Source organism: Mustela nigripes, chromosome 3 (assembly GCF_022355385.1).
Source record: "Mustela nigripes isolate SB6536 chromosome 3, MUSNIG.SB6536, whole genome shotgun sequence".
Classification (NCBI taxonomy): domain Eukaryota; kingdom Metazoa; phylum Chordata; class Mammalia; order Carnivora; family Mustelidae; genus Mustela; species Mustela nigripes.
Window position 1 is genome coordinate 125,638,260 of NC_081559.1, and position 16,268 is coordinate 125,654,527.

At 39.4% G+C, this 16,268-nt stretch overlaps 1 protein-coding gene across 2 annotated transcripts in view; it reads right to left on the minus strand.

Annotated features, from left to right (window-relative positions):
• Positions 1-16,268, minus strand: part of TOX (thymocyte selection associated high mobility group box) — a 302,580-nt gene that overhangs the window by 28,343 nt on the left and 257,969 nt on the right. For both annotated transcript variants that reach the window (XM_059394620.1, XM_059394619.1), the window contains one exon: positions 6,201-6,431. In XM_059394620.1, coding sequence (XP_059250603.1) covers positions 6,201-6,431 — 231 coding nt within the window. The remainder of the gene's footprint in view (positions 1-6,200; positions 6,432-16,268) is intronic.

Genomic DNA, 16,268 nt, shown 5'->3' on the forward strand with positions numbered 1-16,268 from the left:
TGTATACGAGCCTAGGCTATTTCTGCACGTGCCCCACCTGGGTTTAGACCCGCAGGTAGTAGCCCCATTGTGCCCACAATTATGGACACATCTGTACTTGAATTTTAGAACTTAAAGAGGCTCACCCTTTCCTCTAAGAAAATTTTTAAAATTAATTGCTCAGTTGCACATCTTTAGGAATTCGACTTGTCTTATATCCTACAGTTTAAACATAAACAATTGTTTCACATTTTTTACTCCCGGTTGGGGTGGAAAAATAAAAAAAAAGGAATCACGCATACTGTTTATAAGGAAACAGCTAAGATAAACACATGTGTGAATGCTACAGTGCAGCAGGGTTTCAGTTAACCTTGAGTATTGTTGACGTCAAATCCAAATTTGCTTGGAAGATAAGGGGGAAAAACCGCGGCAGCACCTCTCCGGTGGGTGTTTGAGCACCAATGAGGAGTAAATGATTTGATTCTGTGGGCTCAGAGGATTTGTCAGCTGCCTCATAAGTATAATTCTGGCTCTTCATATCCCTGCTGCTTCTAATTTAGCAGGACAGGCTCATAATTGAAGCAAATTAACTATTTACACTTGCCACTTCTACCAAGGGAAGAGGACACAGCAGCAGGAAAGAATGAGTAGGAAATTACATTCTTGCCACTTGTGTCAGATCTGCCCTTATATAAACACATTAACAGTAATTTCATGAGGCGTCAAACATAGGAATAAATACTGAGGGATAAAATAATGAGGTGTTGCTATTGAGCTGAACTGCTATGGCTAATATCCTTGGATATGAATTATGCATCCTGAAAGAAGGCATATGTTACAGTATTCAAACAGTTTCCCTGCAAGTGAGATCTGCTCATTAGGCTCGATCTGGAGGTAAATCTACTCTCCTCTTGCATGCACGACAGGACCAACATTTACAAAAATATACTTCCCGGGCACCGTGGGCTGCGGTTTCTCCTGAATATACTCAAACCCCAAACAGGCCTTCCACTCCATTTTTAGCATAACAGCATGTTTATTTAGCTCTTTGGCTGAAGCTTTAAAGCCATTTAATGTAATGTAAACAAGAACATTTTGTTTGTAATTTGCTAAATGTATTACAGCCTGACTGTGTCTCCAATTAGGAACTTAAGGTTCATTTAGTAATTTACATCTGGTTCTGATTTAAGGTGACTTTCCTTTTCCACTTAAGAGCTGCCTTTCCATGGCTAAAAAGGACCCAAGAACCCTTTTCTAGTTCCTTGGACCAACCCCTTCGGCTTCAAAGCTGGACGGACTCTTTAATTTAGTACGGCTGGATTTGTTCTCTCTCGTCACTGTGGACCCAGATCTTATACTTCGGTGACCAGAATCGAGAGAATTCAGAAATTACGGGGATAGACAAGAAATTTAGCTGAAACCTCATAAAAAAGATGCTGAGGGTTGCTGAAACTCCAAGGAACATAATATGAAGGGCGTGATATTGTTAAGTTATTATTTTCCACTCTTTGTAGGTTCCAGTCAGTGAAAGATAAGAAGCAAAGACCAACATCACAGCAATACTTATGTTTCATTTCCCTTTCTCCATCTGGTGCCTGCAGAACAGACTTAGTATGCTTCTGCAATGGGCTTCCCGTTGTCTTACGATTCATTAGCATTTAAAACCTCTGGTTGGAAATCCCAAACACAATCCTCCTTCCCTTCCAGATTCAGCACCATCTTCCAAAGTATTAAAGTATTAAAATGGGGATGGGGGGGTGGGAATCAGAGGATAGGTGAAGTTTGTTCAGCAGCTTGGTAAGGAATGGCTCCTAAGGGAGGTTTTGTGTTCCTGGAGGATTTTTACCACTTCTTTCAGCCTCCTTCTGATTTTTCTTCTTTGAGAGATTCTTCACAGAAACCCAAGTATGTACAGTTGCTCCCTCACTATAGATTCTCAAAATAAAGCTCTGCCCTTCTGCAGTGGCTTCTCATTCTTGCCTATCCTCCACAATGAGGAAGCATGTGATATAAACATACAGCAGCTCTATTAGTCATGTGCCCTCTGGTTGTCAAGAAAACATTCAATTGTAATCTCACTAATGGCTGTTTTTCCTTAAATATTGTAATTTTCGGAGCCCCTAATAAATCATCAATAATTTCGTCCATTTTCCCCGGTTTGTGTTTATGTTTGTAGCTGTTCATAATTGGGGGTTATTATGACAACAGGATTTTTTGAACAATCGTGGCACGTGAAATCCTAGCTTCTGCCTGAGCCAGCTGCCTACACAATGCCCATGACATCATGTGGGGCTCTTGTAACACGCCTAAATTTTGGAGTTTAATGGTCTGCCTCTAATCTGCTGCAGCAACATTCAGTTAAAAATACATAGCAGGAGGTGTATTCCCAAATTTGAATATTAAAGGAGGGTAAAATACAATTAATTTAAGTTCCAAATAGAGATACTGTATTATGTTGGCACAATGAGTCAACATAAAGGGAAAGAACAGGTGGTAATACACCATCATAACACTTTGGGATATTTTGCTAAAATTCTCTTGATGCCCAAATGTGCATTCTAGACGGGCATGTTCGCTTTGCTGGTGATTCTTGTAGACTGTGGGAGAAACACTGCCACGGAGCAGCAGAACTGTGGCCCATTGGATGGGGTAAACTCCCTTTTGTAAGCACAGTGTTTGATTTCATTCATTTGATCCTTTCTCTGCTTGTCCCCGGGACGGGCTTCCATCCTCTGCATGTAACGGACCATACTTATTTGCGTACTCTTCGGCCCACTGCCTTTAGTAAGCAAGATCATCTTCTGAGAGGGAACGATGAGCTAGGCTAAACCCCTGCTACATCAAAGGAGCATAAAATGGGGACAAGCCACTTTAGAGCAGCTCACCCTGCTCCCATAACCTCGCTTTGGTAATGTGTTTCATTTTTAAAAATATCATTTTTTTAGTAAGAAGAAAAGATGGTTATGTTTATTAAGTATTTCCCCAAACAATCTTGGCATAACTTTTTAACACCTGGATTCTGATCACAAAACTGCTTTGTAATATCCAGTGAGCTCTACAGGCCAACTGTTACAGAATTTCACCCTTCATTTGTAAAACAAATTCTTCCTCCAAACTCTGACTATTTCCATTAAAGGAGAACCTAAAGGTAGACTCATTACTGAGTTACTAAATTGGAAATAAAAGGCACAAGAGAAAGAGAAAAACGTTTGTCATCAGGCCTATACAATTAAAAATCCTTAAATGTTACATTGTAACTATGATCCTCTCTGCATTAGAAAGGGTCGGGCCCACTTTGAAAGGCAGAATACAGAATGGGAGTGATTTCCCTTTTTAAGATGACAGTTGAGAATAGTGAATCTCATATTCTTTGAGTCTGTAAATATGTTATATGGTCACACTGAAAGAATGCAGAATATTATCTTAATGTTTGCTATCTTGCTGTAATAAAATAAACGGCCTTATTATAATAGAATTAGTAGGAGCAACCTGCAGCTTTATATTTGCCTTGAGGAGCTACCCGATTTTTGTCATACAAATGTTATTCTTTTCCACTGGAGACATGGGTGTAGACACCGACTTTTAACATCAGTAACGTGAAGGACCGATCCCAGGCTAAGGAAGGCCTTTGTACACCTCCCCCTTTTAAACCACTGGTCTTCAAACCACACGAGTTCCTCTAGTAAATGTGGGAAATAATTAGGAAAAGGTATCTGGGGTCAGGGAGATAGAGAAGAGGAGTCAGATGAATGATAGCTCAGGCTACTGATGTTTTGTGGAAGAAAACTGTAGGAAAAGTAGAAGCTAAAAGAGCACATTTGAGCCTTGGAACAACACGCCCAGTTTAGCTGCTGAGTCTTGGGTAGAGGGGAGGGCTGAGTCCTGAGAGGGGAATCACGTATGTCCTCTGATGAATGGGATTTGTTGCGCATAGCCCCTAGGGAGAGAAATCACTTTCTGAACGTCTCCTCTGGGAAATTTCATCTCACCAAGCAAAAGAGTTTATAGTATTGAAGCCAGGTGTGTAACTAAGAATACACACAGGGATGATCAAAGTAGAGACAGGGGTATAGGTGTGTCCTGGGGTGTGGCATCAGGGGTGGAACTGGAGAGGCATTATAGCTATGAAATCTGGAGCAGGGATAGGGCTGGGATTCCTGGTCCATATGTAGTTAGTTTCTCATTCAGCAATGCTCTGCTGAGTGGAAAAGTGAAGGCACTGTAGAATCCCACCATGAATGTCCAACATCAACTGGGAACCACATCTTATTTTTGGGAGTGTGACAGCAAATTGATCTGTGGTAGGATAGAAATCAGCTCTAAAATCCCAAAACAACTCTATTAGGTTTTCAATAGAATCACAAAACACATTGTCAACTTCCCTGTTACTAGGGAGATGAATGTTTTCATTGAGTGCACAGAGAATGTTTCAGTGATGTATTTTCTGTCCTGGAGGATGACTCTTGCAACATGGGGCTCCACATGGTAGCCCTGTGCCTTCCTAAGAAATCTTCTCTGGGCTGGCACTTTTGAAAGGGATGTAAGAAAATGTGTAGAGAATTCAGACTGTCAAAGGTAGCTTTGGCTTACAGAGAAGCAGCCTTGGGGAGAACTGGGGTGGGGGGTTGGGTTCTATGTTCCTTGGCTACTGGTTCTACCATTTCCATCATAACTGGTCTTGCAGCGTGCTAAGTTCCAGTCATAGTAATTCTGTGTAGGAGCCCAAGTAATCTTAGACAAACCATTCGACAGAGTGAGGCAGTTTGTTTTTGTTCTCTGCTAGATCTCCAGTGTCTACAACAGTGCCTGGGATACATAGAAAATGCTCAACAAACACTTGTTGAATGACTACATGAATAAAGTTGACTATCTGGCTCTATTTCATAATCTACAAAATTTAGATGAAAGTATCCATGAATATTTAGTAGAGAAATTATGAGAGAAATTATGGGAAAGTGTTCCTGAAAGAGGAAGAAACTGTATACATTTAGATGTTGATTGATATTCACGATATATAGGTACTTCTAGATATATATAGCTTTGAGATTTTCTGTTTCTTACCTATTTCCCTGGATCTGATGAAGAAAGGTAGAGATCTCTATCAAGAATCAGCTATGAGGGGCACCTGGGTGGCTCAGTGGATTAGGCCGCTGCCTTCAGCTCAGGTCATGATCTCGGGGTCCTGGGATCGAGCCCCGCATCTGCCTCAGCATCCCTGCTGAGCAGAGAGCCTGCTTCCCCCTCTCTCTCTGCCTGACTCTCGGCCTACTTGTGATCTCTCTCTCTCTGTCAAATAAATAAATAAAATCTTAAAAAAAAAAAAAAAGAATCAGCTATGAGACTAATAGGTCATTACTACCATTTGGTATCCTGCGGTAATTACAGCTGTGTCTAGATAATCACTTCAATGACTGTAACATAATGATGATGCTTGGTTTTTTTTGGACAAAAAATTCCAGATGACGACAATGGTAATGTAGTCCTAGGTTTAGAAATACGGGATCAATATTGCATCTTTGTTGAGGGCTACATCTATGTACTGAACTTTTGGCTCTCTCTCCATGATTCCCATCCACCTCAAGACCTTCTGGGCTCTTTCTGCCATGGCTGAGATGCAGGATGTTCCACGTGGCTCCCCTAAGCATGGTCCTCAAATATCATGGCAATCCACACCAGAAGGAAATAACCAGGCATCTGGTCCCATTTAACGTAGCCTAGAAATATGGTATATGAGGGTTTGAATAACATACTCTGGTGGTCTTCAGGGAATGGCTAAGGGTAGGAACCCCTTAAATCTGAGGTTCATTTCAGCAAAGAGGGTTTTGATGACCAAAGGGTAAATAGCAAGTGCTAAAGAGAGGTGTGGACAGTTTTCAAAATACTTTCAGTACTCTTTTTTTTTTTTTTTAAGTTTTTACGATCACATTGGCAACATTAAGGTATGATGTCATCCTGGCTGGGACATGCCAAAGCCCTTCCAAAAGTAACTACAGTATATAAACGTTGAAACAAAGGAAACCAACAGGCTATTTATGAAGGAGCGATAAAGAACTATAAAATGATGTGAAAGTCTCCTGAAGTCTGGTTCTGATGGACACATTCTCAGCCTTAGTTCTCGCATCTGAAAAATTCACCCCAAGTCCTCCAAAGCCATTTTTTAAAGAATGCATGTGTATTCTTAAAGCACGTGGGCTCCCACTCCACTATGCATTCTTTCTTACCTGTTTTTGCTCTTCTCCTAAGCCATCCCACATGGAAGCCACGATTTTAGAGACTTCACCAAAGGTAGCATTTGGATTTTGGCCCTTGATGGCAGCCTGAGTATCGCGAAAGAATAACGCGTAGGCAGACACAGGCTTCTGGGGCTCATTGGGGTCCTTCTTCTTCTTCTTTTTGGGGGTTTTTGGCTTTTTCCCCATATCAGAGGCAGGACGCTTCTCTCCACCGTTGATCTGAAATAAACATCAAATCAGAATTACGGAGGAACTGAGAAAATCTGGCAATGTATCATACTGCTCTCCTTCGAGACTTACACAGACATACTCACTCACACTCATCACACAAACCCAGACATTCCCGGGGGGCACTTGGTTTTGTCGGTGCTGTTTTTCAGGCAAAACTAACTTCATATTTCCTGTACTTTTCATATTTATCCTTCTTTCAGCCTCATTTACATAACTTTAACATAGGATTATTGGTTTTTCATAATATAATTATACCACTAAATATTATCCCTTGTCTGTCAACTTTTCACTTTTCTCACAAGGGCTGCTGAATGACAAGAAGCATTCTAACTGTGACAACAGCAGATTCCCCCTTTTGCGTGAACAATCTAACGTGTTTTATTCTGGGGAGTTTATCTTCTTCTTCCTAAGTATGATTTTCAAACCATGGTGGGTGACACGTCCAAAAACAAAGTTGTATGGCTTTTGCTGATGTCTTTAAGGCCTAGAGAATGCTGTTGGGAAAATCTTGCAGTGCTCATGGCTTTGTGACCAGCATAATCTAGGGAGATCTGTGATGCCCAGTGGAACTTTCTGCCACAAGGGTAAAGTTCTATAATCTGCATTATTCTAAATGGTAGCCACTTGTCACGTGTGACCAATGAGCATTGGAAATGTGGCTAGAATAAATAAGGAACAAAATTTAAAGTTTTATCTCATTATAACTGCTTGAAATTTAAATAGTTATAAGTGCCCAGTGGCCCCCATATTGGAAAGCACATCTCTGGAAATGAGGCTCCAGATTCTAGACACTTCTAGTAAAGCTTTGTACTCAGTTTAAAAATTGACTCTATTTTCTCCGTTGTCCTCGAGGGTGGATATTTGGGTGCTTTTAATGGCTATTCTGATGCAAGTGGGAAAAGATACACTGAATGAAGACATCTGCATTTGAATATTACCTTTGATATTAACGAATTAATATGTGATGTCACTTCACCTCTATAGAGTGGGAGATTTGGGCTAAGATTTCACTCTAGCTCTATAATTCTGTGACTCTACTTGAGTAGCAGATAGTGCTGAGTCTGTTGGGATCTTCTTTTCATGCTGCTCTCTGCATAAATGCGCATGTGTGTGATTTCCCGACATGATCACGTGAGGTACTACATCACTACATCTTCACTTTCTGCTGCTGTTGCTTTTTTACTCTCTGCAAAGATATATACGAACATAAGTATTTCATCGGGCAAACCGCTAGACAGGGTAGTTTGTGTAAAGCAACTGTCAGCAATGGATTACCAGTGGTTATGCCACCAGAAGATTTAGACTCATGCCCTCCTTTACTATCCTTTATCTCTGTCATCTTGGGCAAATGATATAATTTCTCTGGGCCTCCATTTTCTCTGCAAACCAGTTCAGCTCCATTTTGTGATTACTGAGGTGGTATATACTTGTCGTTGTTTAAAACTTTAAAATGATATTCCAGTGTTAAATACGACCTGGTGGAAACTTAAGAACATCCACTGAGTGATTGGAAAGAAATGACCTTAATATTAATTTGTGAAGTCATGTAGTCATGGCTTAAAAAAAAAACATATGCTCCAAGAACCAAGGAGAGACAGAGGAAAAGCTATATGAATTCTTGGGCTTTGTTTTTAGTGAGAAAGATAATTAAAAGAATATCATTTTGAAATTGTCTACTCAAGGAGATCAAACTTCCCCCATAGGGACAGGATGCTTTGAACCTGGCAAACTAAGGGAGATTAACATTAGAAGATAACTTTCTCAGGATGGATCTGAGGGGTGAGGGAAATCACTGGTCCCCATGTGAATCTGTGAGAAGTCTGGCATGTTGGGACTGAGCTGCTACTGGGCAAACTGGTGTTAGCGCTAAACTAAACATGTGGACAAGTATGATCTAGAACTGAGGCTCTCAAATATGGTTGCCCGTTAGAATCACCTGGAAACTTCGAAATAATATCCAGATGCCCAGGCTTTACACTAATTAAGCATAATGCTATGAATAAGAGACCCCGGTTCAGACACACCCTCAACTCTAGGGTACTTAAGTACTTAAGAGACAAAGCAAACAAAAAAGTGAATTTTCTCTTTGCTCCTATTGGCTACACTTAGCCATATCTTTCTTTCTTTCCTCTCTTCACAACTAAACTCCTTCAAGTTGCTGTCCCTGCAGGCTGTAGGCAGTCTCTGCAACTCGCCTCAGGGTGCCTTCCCCATCTATTTAGCTCTAATAAATCCCCAAGGGCCCCTTTGCTAACCTCAATGGACTTTTCCATCTTCCCCTCACTTGATTTCTCTCTCTGTGAATGCTCTTTCTTCCAAGGGCACCTGACATCACTGTCTTTGGCTCTTACTACTACCTCGCTGGCCTCTCTCTTTCCAGAATCATCTCTTTGTTCATCCTCCTCCACCAGTCGTTCAATTGTAGCCTTCCTGATGTCTTTTGCTGTAGACCATCTTCTCTTGTGAGTTTATACTTAGGTGATCTCATAGGTATGCAGGGTTTCCATTATCTTTTTGGGTGGATGACTGTCAAATTCATTTTTCCCCTGAACTTTGAATGCATTGAAACAACTGCTATTTGACAATTGTATTTGCAAGTCTTATTAAAGCATCTCAAACTCAGTCAAGTTTGTGTGATTCACTTGTATCTCCTTGGTAGCGCATATCAGACTTGTAATTTATTATGTAATAATTGATTTGTTAGATCTTCTGCCCCAGAGCATAAGCATTTTTAGGGCAGGCAGGTACCCGGGTGATTTTGTTCACTAGTACTTCTCATGGTTCCTGACACATAGTAAGTGCTTAACATTTGTTATAATAGTAATAAAAATTATAATCAAAAATAATAATGTACCTTAAAGAATGAATGAATCAAAGCATAAATGGTTTCTGTAATAGGAAATTAAACCAAACTAATTTCCTTGAGAACTTTAAGACAGTATGCAAATATGTGGTAAGACAGAAAACAGAAGATTTTAAAATATTTTTGAAAGTATTTGACATGTTAACAGTAATGTCTCTGGGCTATACACTGAGTCTTTATGATTTTCTTCTTTGCATTTTTTATAAGATTCAAGTTTTGTAAATATGACCGTTCCTATATTCATAAGAATAAAATATTTATTAAAAAGAAAAATAGAAAAGAATCAACAAAGTCCACAATGAATAATATTAAAAACAGAGGGAATATGACATTAGAGGTCATATTGCATCAAGGATTGGAAATATTTGGAAATAGGGAATAAAGTGTATGAAGATGAAGCTTCTCCATATGGAATACTACCTTGATATTTTATTTAATTTTTTTGATATTTTATTTTATTTATTATTTAACCTGGAATTATTTTAAATTTCAATTAAGAAATTAGCCAGCTGACATATCCAAACCTCTATGATGGCAGATTACATCTTTTTGGAAAATAATCAACTGTCAATCACAGAAGTAAGTATCCCCTGATGCAATGTACATGCACTTCTTAAAAGATTTCTCCAAATTTTGTAAATAATTTCCCAACTCCGCCTTCCAGAAATGTCTTTGGATCACTGATCTTCATGCTGCTTTCCTTTTTAAATTGTTATGTGGATGGGAGGGTGCAAATTTTAGATCTGCTGAATGTGTGATGCTGTGTTGCAAAAGAAAGGAGAACTGCCCTCTGGCATCTGATAACATGGCCCTACTCTCTACAGATGACCCAAGGAAGCAGGATGACCTGTGAGACCCAGTAAGAAGTTCTATCGAGTCTATCAAAACCACAAATTATCATGTTGAAGTAATGTACGGCAACCCTGTTGGAAACACCAAACAATTCTCAGCAACCGATCCATTTTATTGTCTGGAAGCTTTCCCTCTTTCCTGGCCTGTCCTATAGGGTTAGGCAGATGTAGTCTTGCTCAACCCCCATGATTTGTTTAGTAGAGGCAAGCACTTCATGAGTCCTTCCTCCCATTTTCAAGGCTCAGGAGATGCCATTTATGCATTATGAGGTGTAACTTGGGGGCTTCGCCTATCTACCCGATGGAGTAGCTGAGAGCCCTATGCTGTGAGGGTGGAGAGTCTTCCCCCTCCAACACCAGTCTACTAGCCAGTGTCATAGCATTTCATCTGCTTGGTCTTCACTGTGCCTCAAAGCAAGAGTGTATCTATATGCCTTCCTTTTTTTTTTATTTAATTTTTAAAAAGATTTTATTTATTGGAGAGACAGAGCTAGAGAGTGCAAGTGGGAGAGAAGGAAAAGGCTCTGCAGGGAGCCTGACCTGGGGCTTGATCCCAGGACCCTGGGATCAGGACCTGAGCCAAAGTCAGATGCTTAACGGACTGAGCCACCCAGGTGCCCTGATATGCCTTCCTTTTAAATATTCATGCTAACCTCTGTTATCTGCCACTCAAGGAGATACCAAAGTATTCATGTCTCAAGATTCACTGCCTTTCTCTCAGTAATTAAAGGAGGTCACTACAGCTATATTCTCGGATCATGCTATTCGGACCACTTACAGAACCGTCCGTATGGCACAGAACTAGGATTTAAACTAACGCCCTTTCACTACAGCTGACAGAGAAGAAAGAGCAAAACCAAAAACAATGCATGAAAGATGTCTATTTTTTTAAGAAAATGCAATGTGCTTTGAAAGGAATCATTTATTATATTGCTCTGTGTTCTTTGTATAAAGACTTATTGGGTGTGTACATTGTCTTTGCTTTTAGGCTGCAATAGAGTGGAATGAAAATTCCCTATTATGGTTTGTCATCTAATGCATCCGAGTCGCTGGGCAGTGGTATGTGAAGTTCAAGGGTGTCTACCACCTGAACCTCCTGATGTGGGGGGGGTGTCTTATTTTTTATTTTGCATTTTTCTTGTGTTTCTGTGGGTACAGAAATGAGCTATTATTTTGCTTTATTTTATTTATTTAAAATATTTATTTATTTGACAGAGAAAGAGCACAGTAGGCAGAGCGGCAGGTCGAGAAAGAGGGGGAAACAGGCTCCCTGCTAAGCAGGGACCCAGATGCAGGGCTCAATCCCAGGACCCCGGGATCATGACCTAAGCGAAAGGCAGGCTCTTAACCAACAGAGCCACTCAGGCGCCCCGAGCTGTTATTTTAGATTTTGTGTAATGAACTGGCTACTTGTAAGGCCTGTAGAGATAGTTTCATTGCACTTTTGAAAAACACGTGATCATTGCTCATATGCAAAGCTTCCTTGGAGAAAAAAAATGTTGTTATAATTTGGATGCACTTACATCCCAGTAATAGACTGCATTTTAAACGATACCTGGCTCTTCTGACCACTGGCTATATGGGATGTACACAATGATGGATATGATTGTGGTGGAAAAATTAGCTAAATGGATTTGTAATAGGTCCCTGAACCTTAATTTTGAGGATTGTCAAGATCCTGAATTCCTACGTAGATGGATGAAAGCTTATCATTCTACATCCTCACTTTCTAAGAGGCCCTGACTTCTAGAGTCTAGAGCAGCATTGTCTCACAGAATTTTATGGAAAGATGGAAATATTCTCTGTGCTGTCTGAAAGGGGAGCCATTAGCCATAGTGGCTATAGAGCCACACCTGATAAAGTGCATTTTTTATTTATTCAATTTTAGTTAGTTAAATTTAAATGTACACAGTCACGCATGCTTAGTGGTGACTCTATTGGACAGTATGTCAGTGTGCACTTGGCGTTTTTCAGACTGCAAAATTTCTGAAGTCACCAGGGTTTTAAGCCTAGAGAGTTTAACTGGATCCCAACATCATAGTCTTTAGAATAGAGAAGAAACCATCTAACACCAAAATAGAAACTCCCCATGACGATGAGCGCCTTGAAAGTAAGGACCGGGTGCCATTCATCTTTCCTTTCTCCCAGCCTTGGGGTGGGGTCTCCCAGGCAGTAGATCACCAAACATGTCCCCTGCTGTGTCCCACAGCACTGGGCAAAGGCGCAGAGTTCTGAGACAAAGGACCTTTGACCACACGTATATAAGTTGTATGACAATCCTAACACCTATGAACATGGCTAGGTTGAGGCCCTGCCTGTCATCCTGATCACCTACAGATTTATTTCACATTCAATTAAAACACTAATGAATAAATAAAGACACACACAAATGCTTAAATAAATATTACTCTCCCATCAGCTTTACAAAGATGCATCGGCCTTCTGCAACTGACTTGGAGACATCGATTTATTTCTAAAATCCCTAGAGGTATCCTTAGGCTTCTGGTAATCCACTCCTGTCATGTCATATTGCTTAATTATAGTGATGTATTTAACTTATTTATCACAAGAAAACAATAATTTTTCACTTTAAAAAAGCGTGTGGTAATGCTATTGCTTGGATAATACTTCTTAAGAATACAGAGCACAGGAGTTAAGACTCTCAAGGAAAGAGAATCACTGATATTGAAATGTCCCTGGAGAAGTTAGAAACGTCTATAAGCATATTTAAAATAAACTGCCGTGGTCCCAAAGCCTTTAATGGAACTGGGAGAGCTGTTTAATGCACATGACGCTGCAGTAATCGCTGTAGTTTAAAATAGATTTTAATCAAGCACCATCTGCATAATAGGCTGAACAAACAACACAGAACTCCACTTATAACTCTTATCATATAAAGTAAATATTATAAAAACTTCGCCATAGAAACAGGGCATATCATAGCACTTTTTGTGATGGTGCTGTTGCTGTAAGTGAAAAATTTTCACTCTACTTAAATACATTCTCTCTTTCCTTTCTACACTATGCCGTCTAAAATCCCCTTATGAGAATAAATTCAAATAAGCATGGAAAGTAAATCATCTAGTTACTGTGAAATCAGCAAGGCTGTAATACTTCTTTCATTTTGCAATCAGGTTTATTATTATCATTAATAATAACAGTAGATTCAGTGACTCAAAACATCAATTATAAAAAAACGTTTATGAAATGCCTTACTTTTGAAATGATTCACTAGTATGAATCGGTATCACAGTTTATAAAGCAAATTCATTTTTAAGGATCCTTGATTCTGCCAAATATAGCTGAGTATTGTTCTAGGATGAGTTTAGCAAAGATACTCAGTGGCCTTCTGTAAGGCTAAGATTTTTAGGCTACTGTCCAGAAAAATTACTTTAAAGCGAGGGACAGAGTTGATTGCAATCACATATAACTCTCAGTTGTATTTATCAGTTTTGTTGAATTCACTTGGTCTTTTCCAAATTTGCCTGAGTAGGGCAATATGTTCACTTCTTATTCTTCTGGATGGAGAGAATGCACAAGAAGGCTGGCAAAGGGTGCTTATGTTTAAAATGCCAGGTGCTTATGTTTAACTTTATTTTATTTTATTCATGAATTAATGAAGTGTGCTCAATTATCCAGGGCATGAATTATCTAAGAACATATATGCCTTGAAAATACTTTCTCCTAGTATAATTTAATTACTAGATGGGTTTTAGGAACAACTATTTAGAATCAGGTACTAAATGGCTGTTTGACTGAATTTTATGATCTTCCCCTGGAACTAGTTCATTAGGCTCAGCCTTAACCAATGGGATACCTTCTTTTTGATAAATGAGGAGTGTGTATTTTTCAATGGCTGGGGTCTAAGAAATTCTTTAAAAGAATCGTACGTATTCTATTATATCATGTGAAGTGTTGAACAATCGCATAATAAACACAGCTCAGCGTGGAAAAATCCCAGACTTTGCAGTCCCAATTTGCTGTCCAGTTGCTAGATAATGTGATTTGACATTTGCTTGATTTCACTTCGTGTTTGTAGAAACCTGTCTGCTTATCATTTTTAGTTTATTCAGGAATCTTGCCTTCAGAACAGTGGTAAATAAAAAGCACTTTTTAAAAAGGTTATTTAATTGTTTCTCTAGTGACTTATCCTATTTGCTTTGAGAAAACAAAACAAAAACAGAAACGACACTTCTTTCTGTCCACATGGTGAAGAACATGTGTTGGTGAACTAGCAGATTAGTAAGAAACTCTTAAAAGCAAAAAGTAAGTGAAAGCAGGAACTCAAAGGAGTAAGCAGAGTACTGAAGGCAGCTTTCTTTCATCTTGAAGATAGTTGCTGAGCCTGGTAAAATTGAGTCAAAGGCACGGCAGATAATAGCTCATGGCTGACCAAAAGCAGCGTGCTTAACAGGAGGGTTCCTATCAAAGTCAGGACAGAAAAGAATTAGGTTCTCAGTGCCATGCTGGGATAGAACGACTTCCCCTGTAAGCACCCCCTCAGAATCTGCAAGAAAAGTACTGAGTCCCAAGTGGAAATTATCTTTTGTGGTAATTCACCAACAGAAACCAGCAATTTGTTAAGGATTGATACCTTGAATACATAGTACTTGGGTGACCTGAAAAATGTCAAGCCAGGAGGGGTTCTAGATTGTAATGGTCCAAGATGCTTGGTAGAAGCAAATGCAAATCATCCTTAGAAGAATCTCTCCCTTGGACCACATCTGATAGAATCCTCATAAACGTTCTAAAGAGCATCAGCTCTTATGCTAAAAGACAAAAATCAAAATGGAATATGGCATCAAAACCAAGCCCCAGCAGCAACTACAGATGATAGAAGCAGACCTAAAAAGACTTAATGTGTTGGAATTAGCAAACTGCCAAAGAAACAAAAGGATAAGATACGTGGAGAAAGAACAAGCAACTCAAAAGGCAACCCAAACAGATTTGAGAAGGAGCCAAATAAAACTAGAAATATAAAATAATTACAATGAAAACCGCACGAGATCAGCTTTAATTTCTGATCACATCTAGCTGAAAAGAGAATTATGAAGTGAAAAACTGATATAAATACGTCAATCAGAATATAACACAAAGGGGCAAGAAAATATGAAAGAAAGTCTAGCCCGTGTCTTACCAGAATTACAGGGTGACAAGGGAGCAAACATGGAGTAGAGTCAATATCTGAAAACTGGAATGGCTGAAAATTTCCTGTGACTGATATAGAAAAGAAATCCTAAATTCACAATAAATTTAAAGACCCACACACATCGCAAGGAAGCTGCAGGATACCAAAGACAAGAGAAGATCTTAAAACTATTCAGAGATTAAAGGCAGATTACTTTCAAAGAAAAGACAGTGAGGCAGTAGAATTCCCAAAAGAAATACCGAAAATCAGGATGTCATAAAGTAATAGAATATCTTCACTAGGATACAAGATAATCAGTATCAGTCTAAGATTCCATACACAGTAAGAGTACTTTTTAAGGCAATTATGTTCCCAATAAATCCTCATGCAAGAAAAATTTAAAGGCATAGGGGAAAATGATGTCATATGGAAGAAAATACTAAATATTAAAAAAAAATCTACCAGGAAATAATAATCAAAATCATGTCCACTAAGGGTCTGACTCTTGGTTTCAGCTCAGGTTGTGATTTCAGGGTTAGGAGATGGAGCTGGAGTCAGGATCCTTGCTCAGCAGGGATTCTGCTTAGGATGCTCTCTCCCTCTCCCTCTGCCCTTCCCCCCATCTCGAAAATAAATAAGTCTTTTACAAAACAAAACATAATTCCAATCCTTACCCATGAGAATGAATAAAAATGAAAATACCGAGCGTTAGGAAGGCTCTAGATAAATCCTGGTAGAAACGGATAGTGGCACAGCCATTCTAGAAATCTGTTTCACAAGGGCTCAATGTGTAAATATCCTATGATTTGGGTTTTTTCATTCATATGCCCCCAGAACTATGTGGCCTGCTCCCAAGGACATGTACAAAAATGATGATAGCATTACTCAGATAGTCGCAGACTGGAAGCTGTCCACATGTCCTACAACACTAGAATGGAAAAAAAAGGGGGGGGGGCACCTGGGTGGCTCAGTGGGTTAAGGCC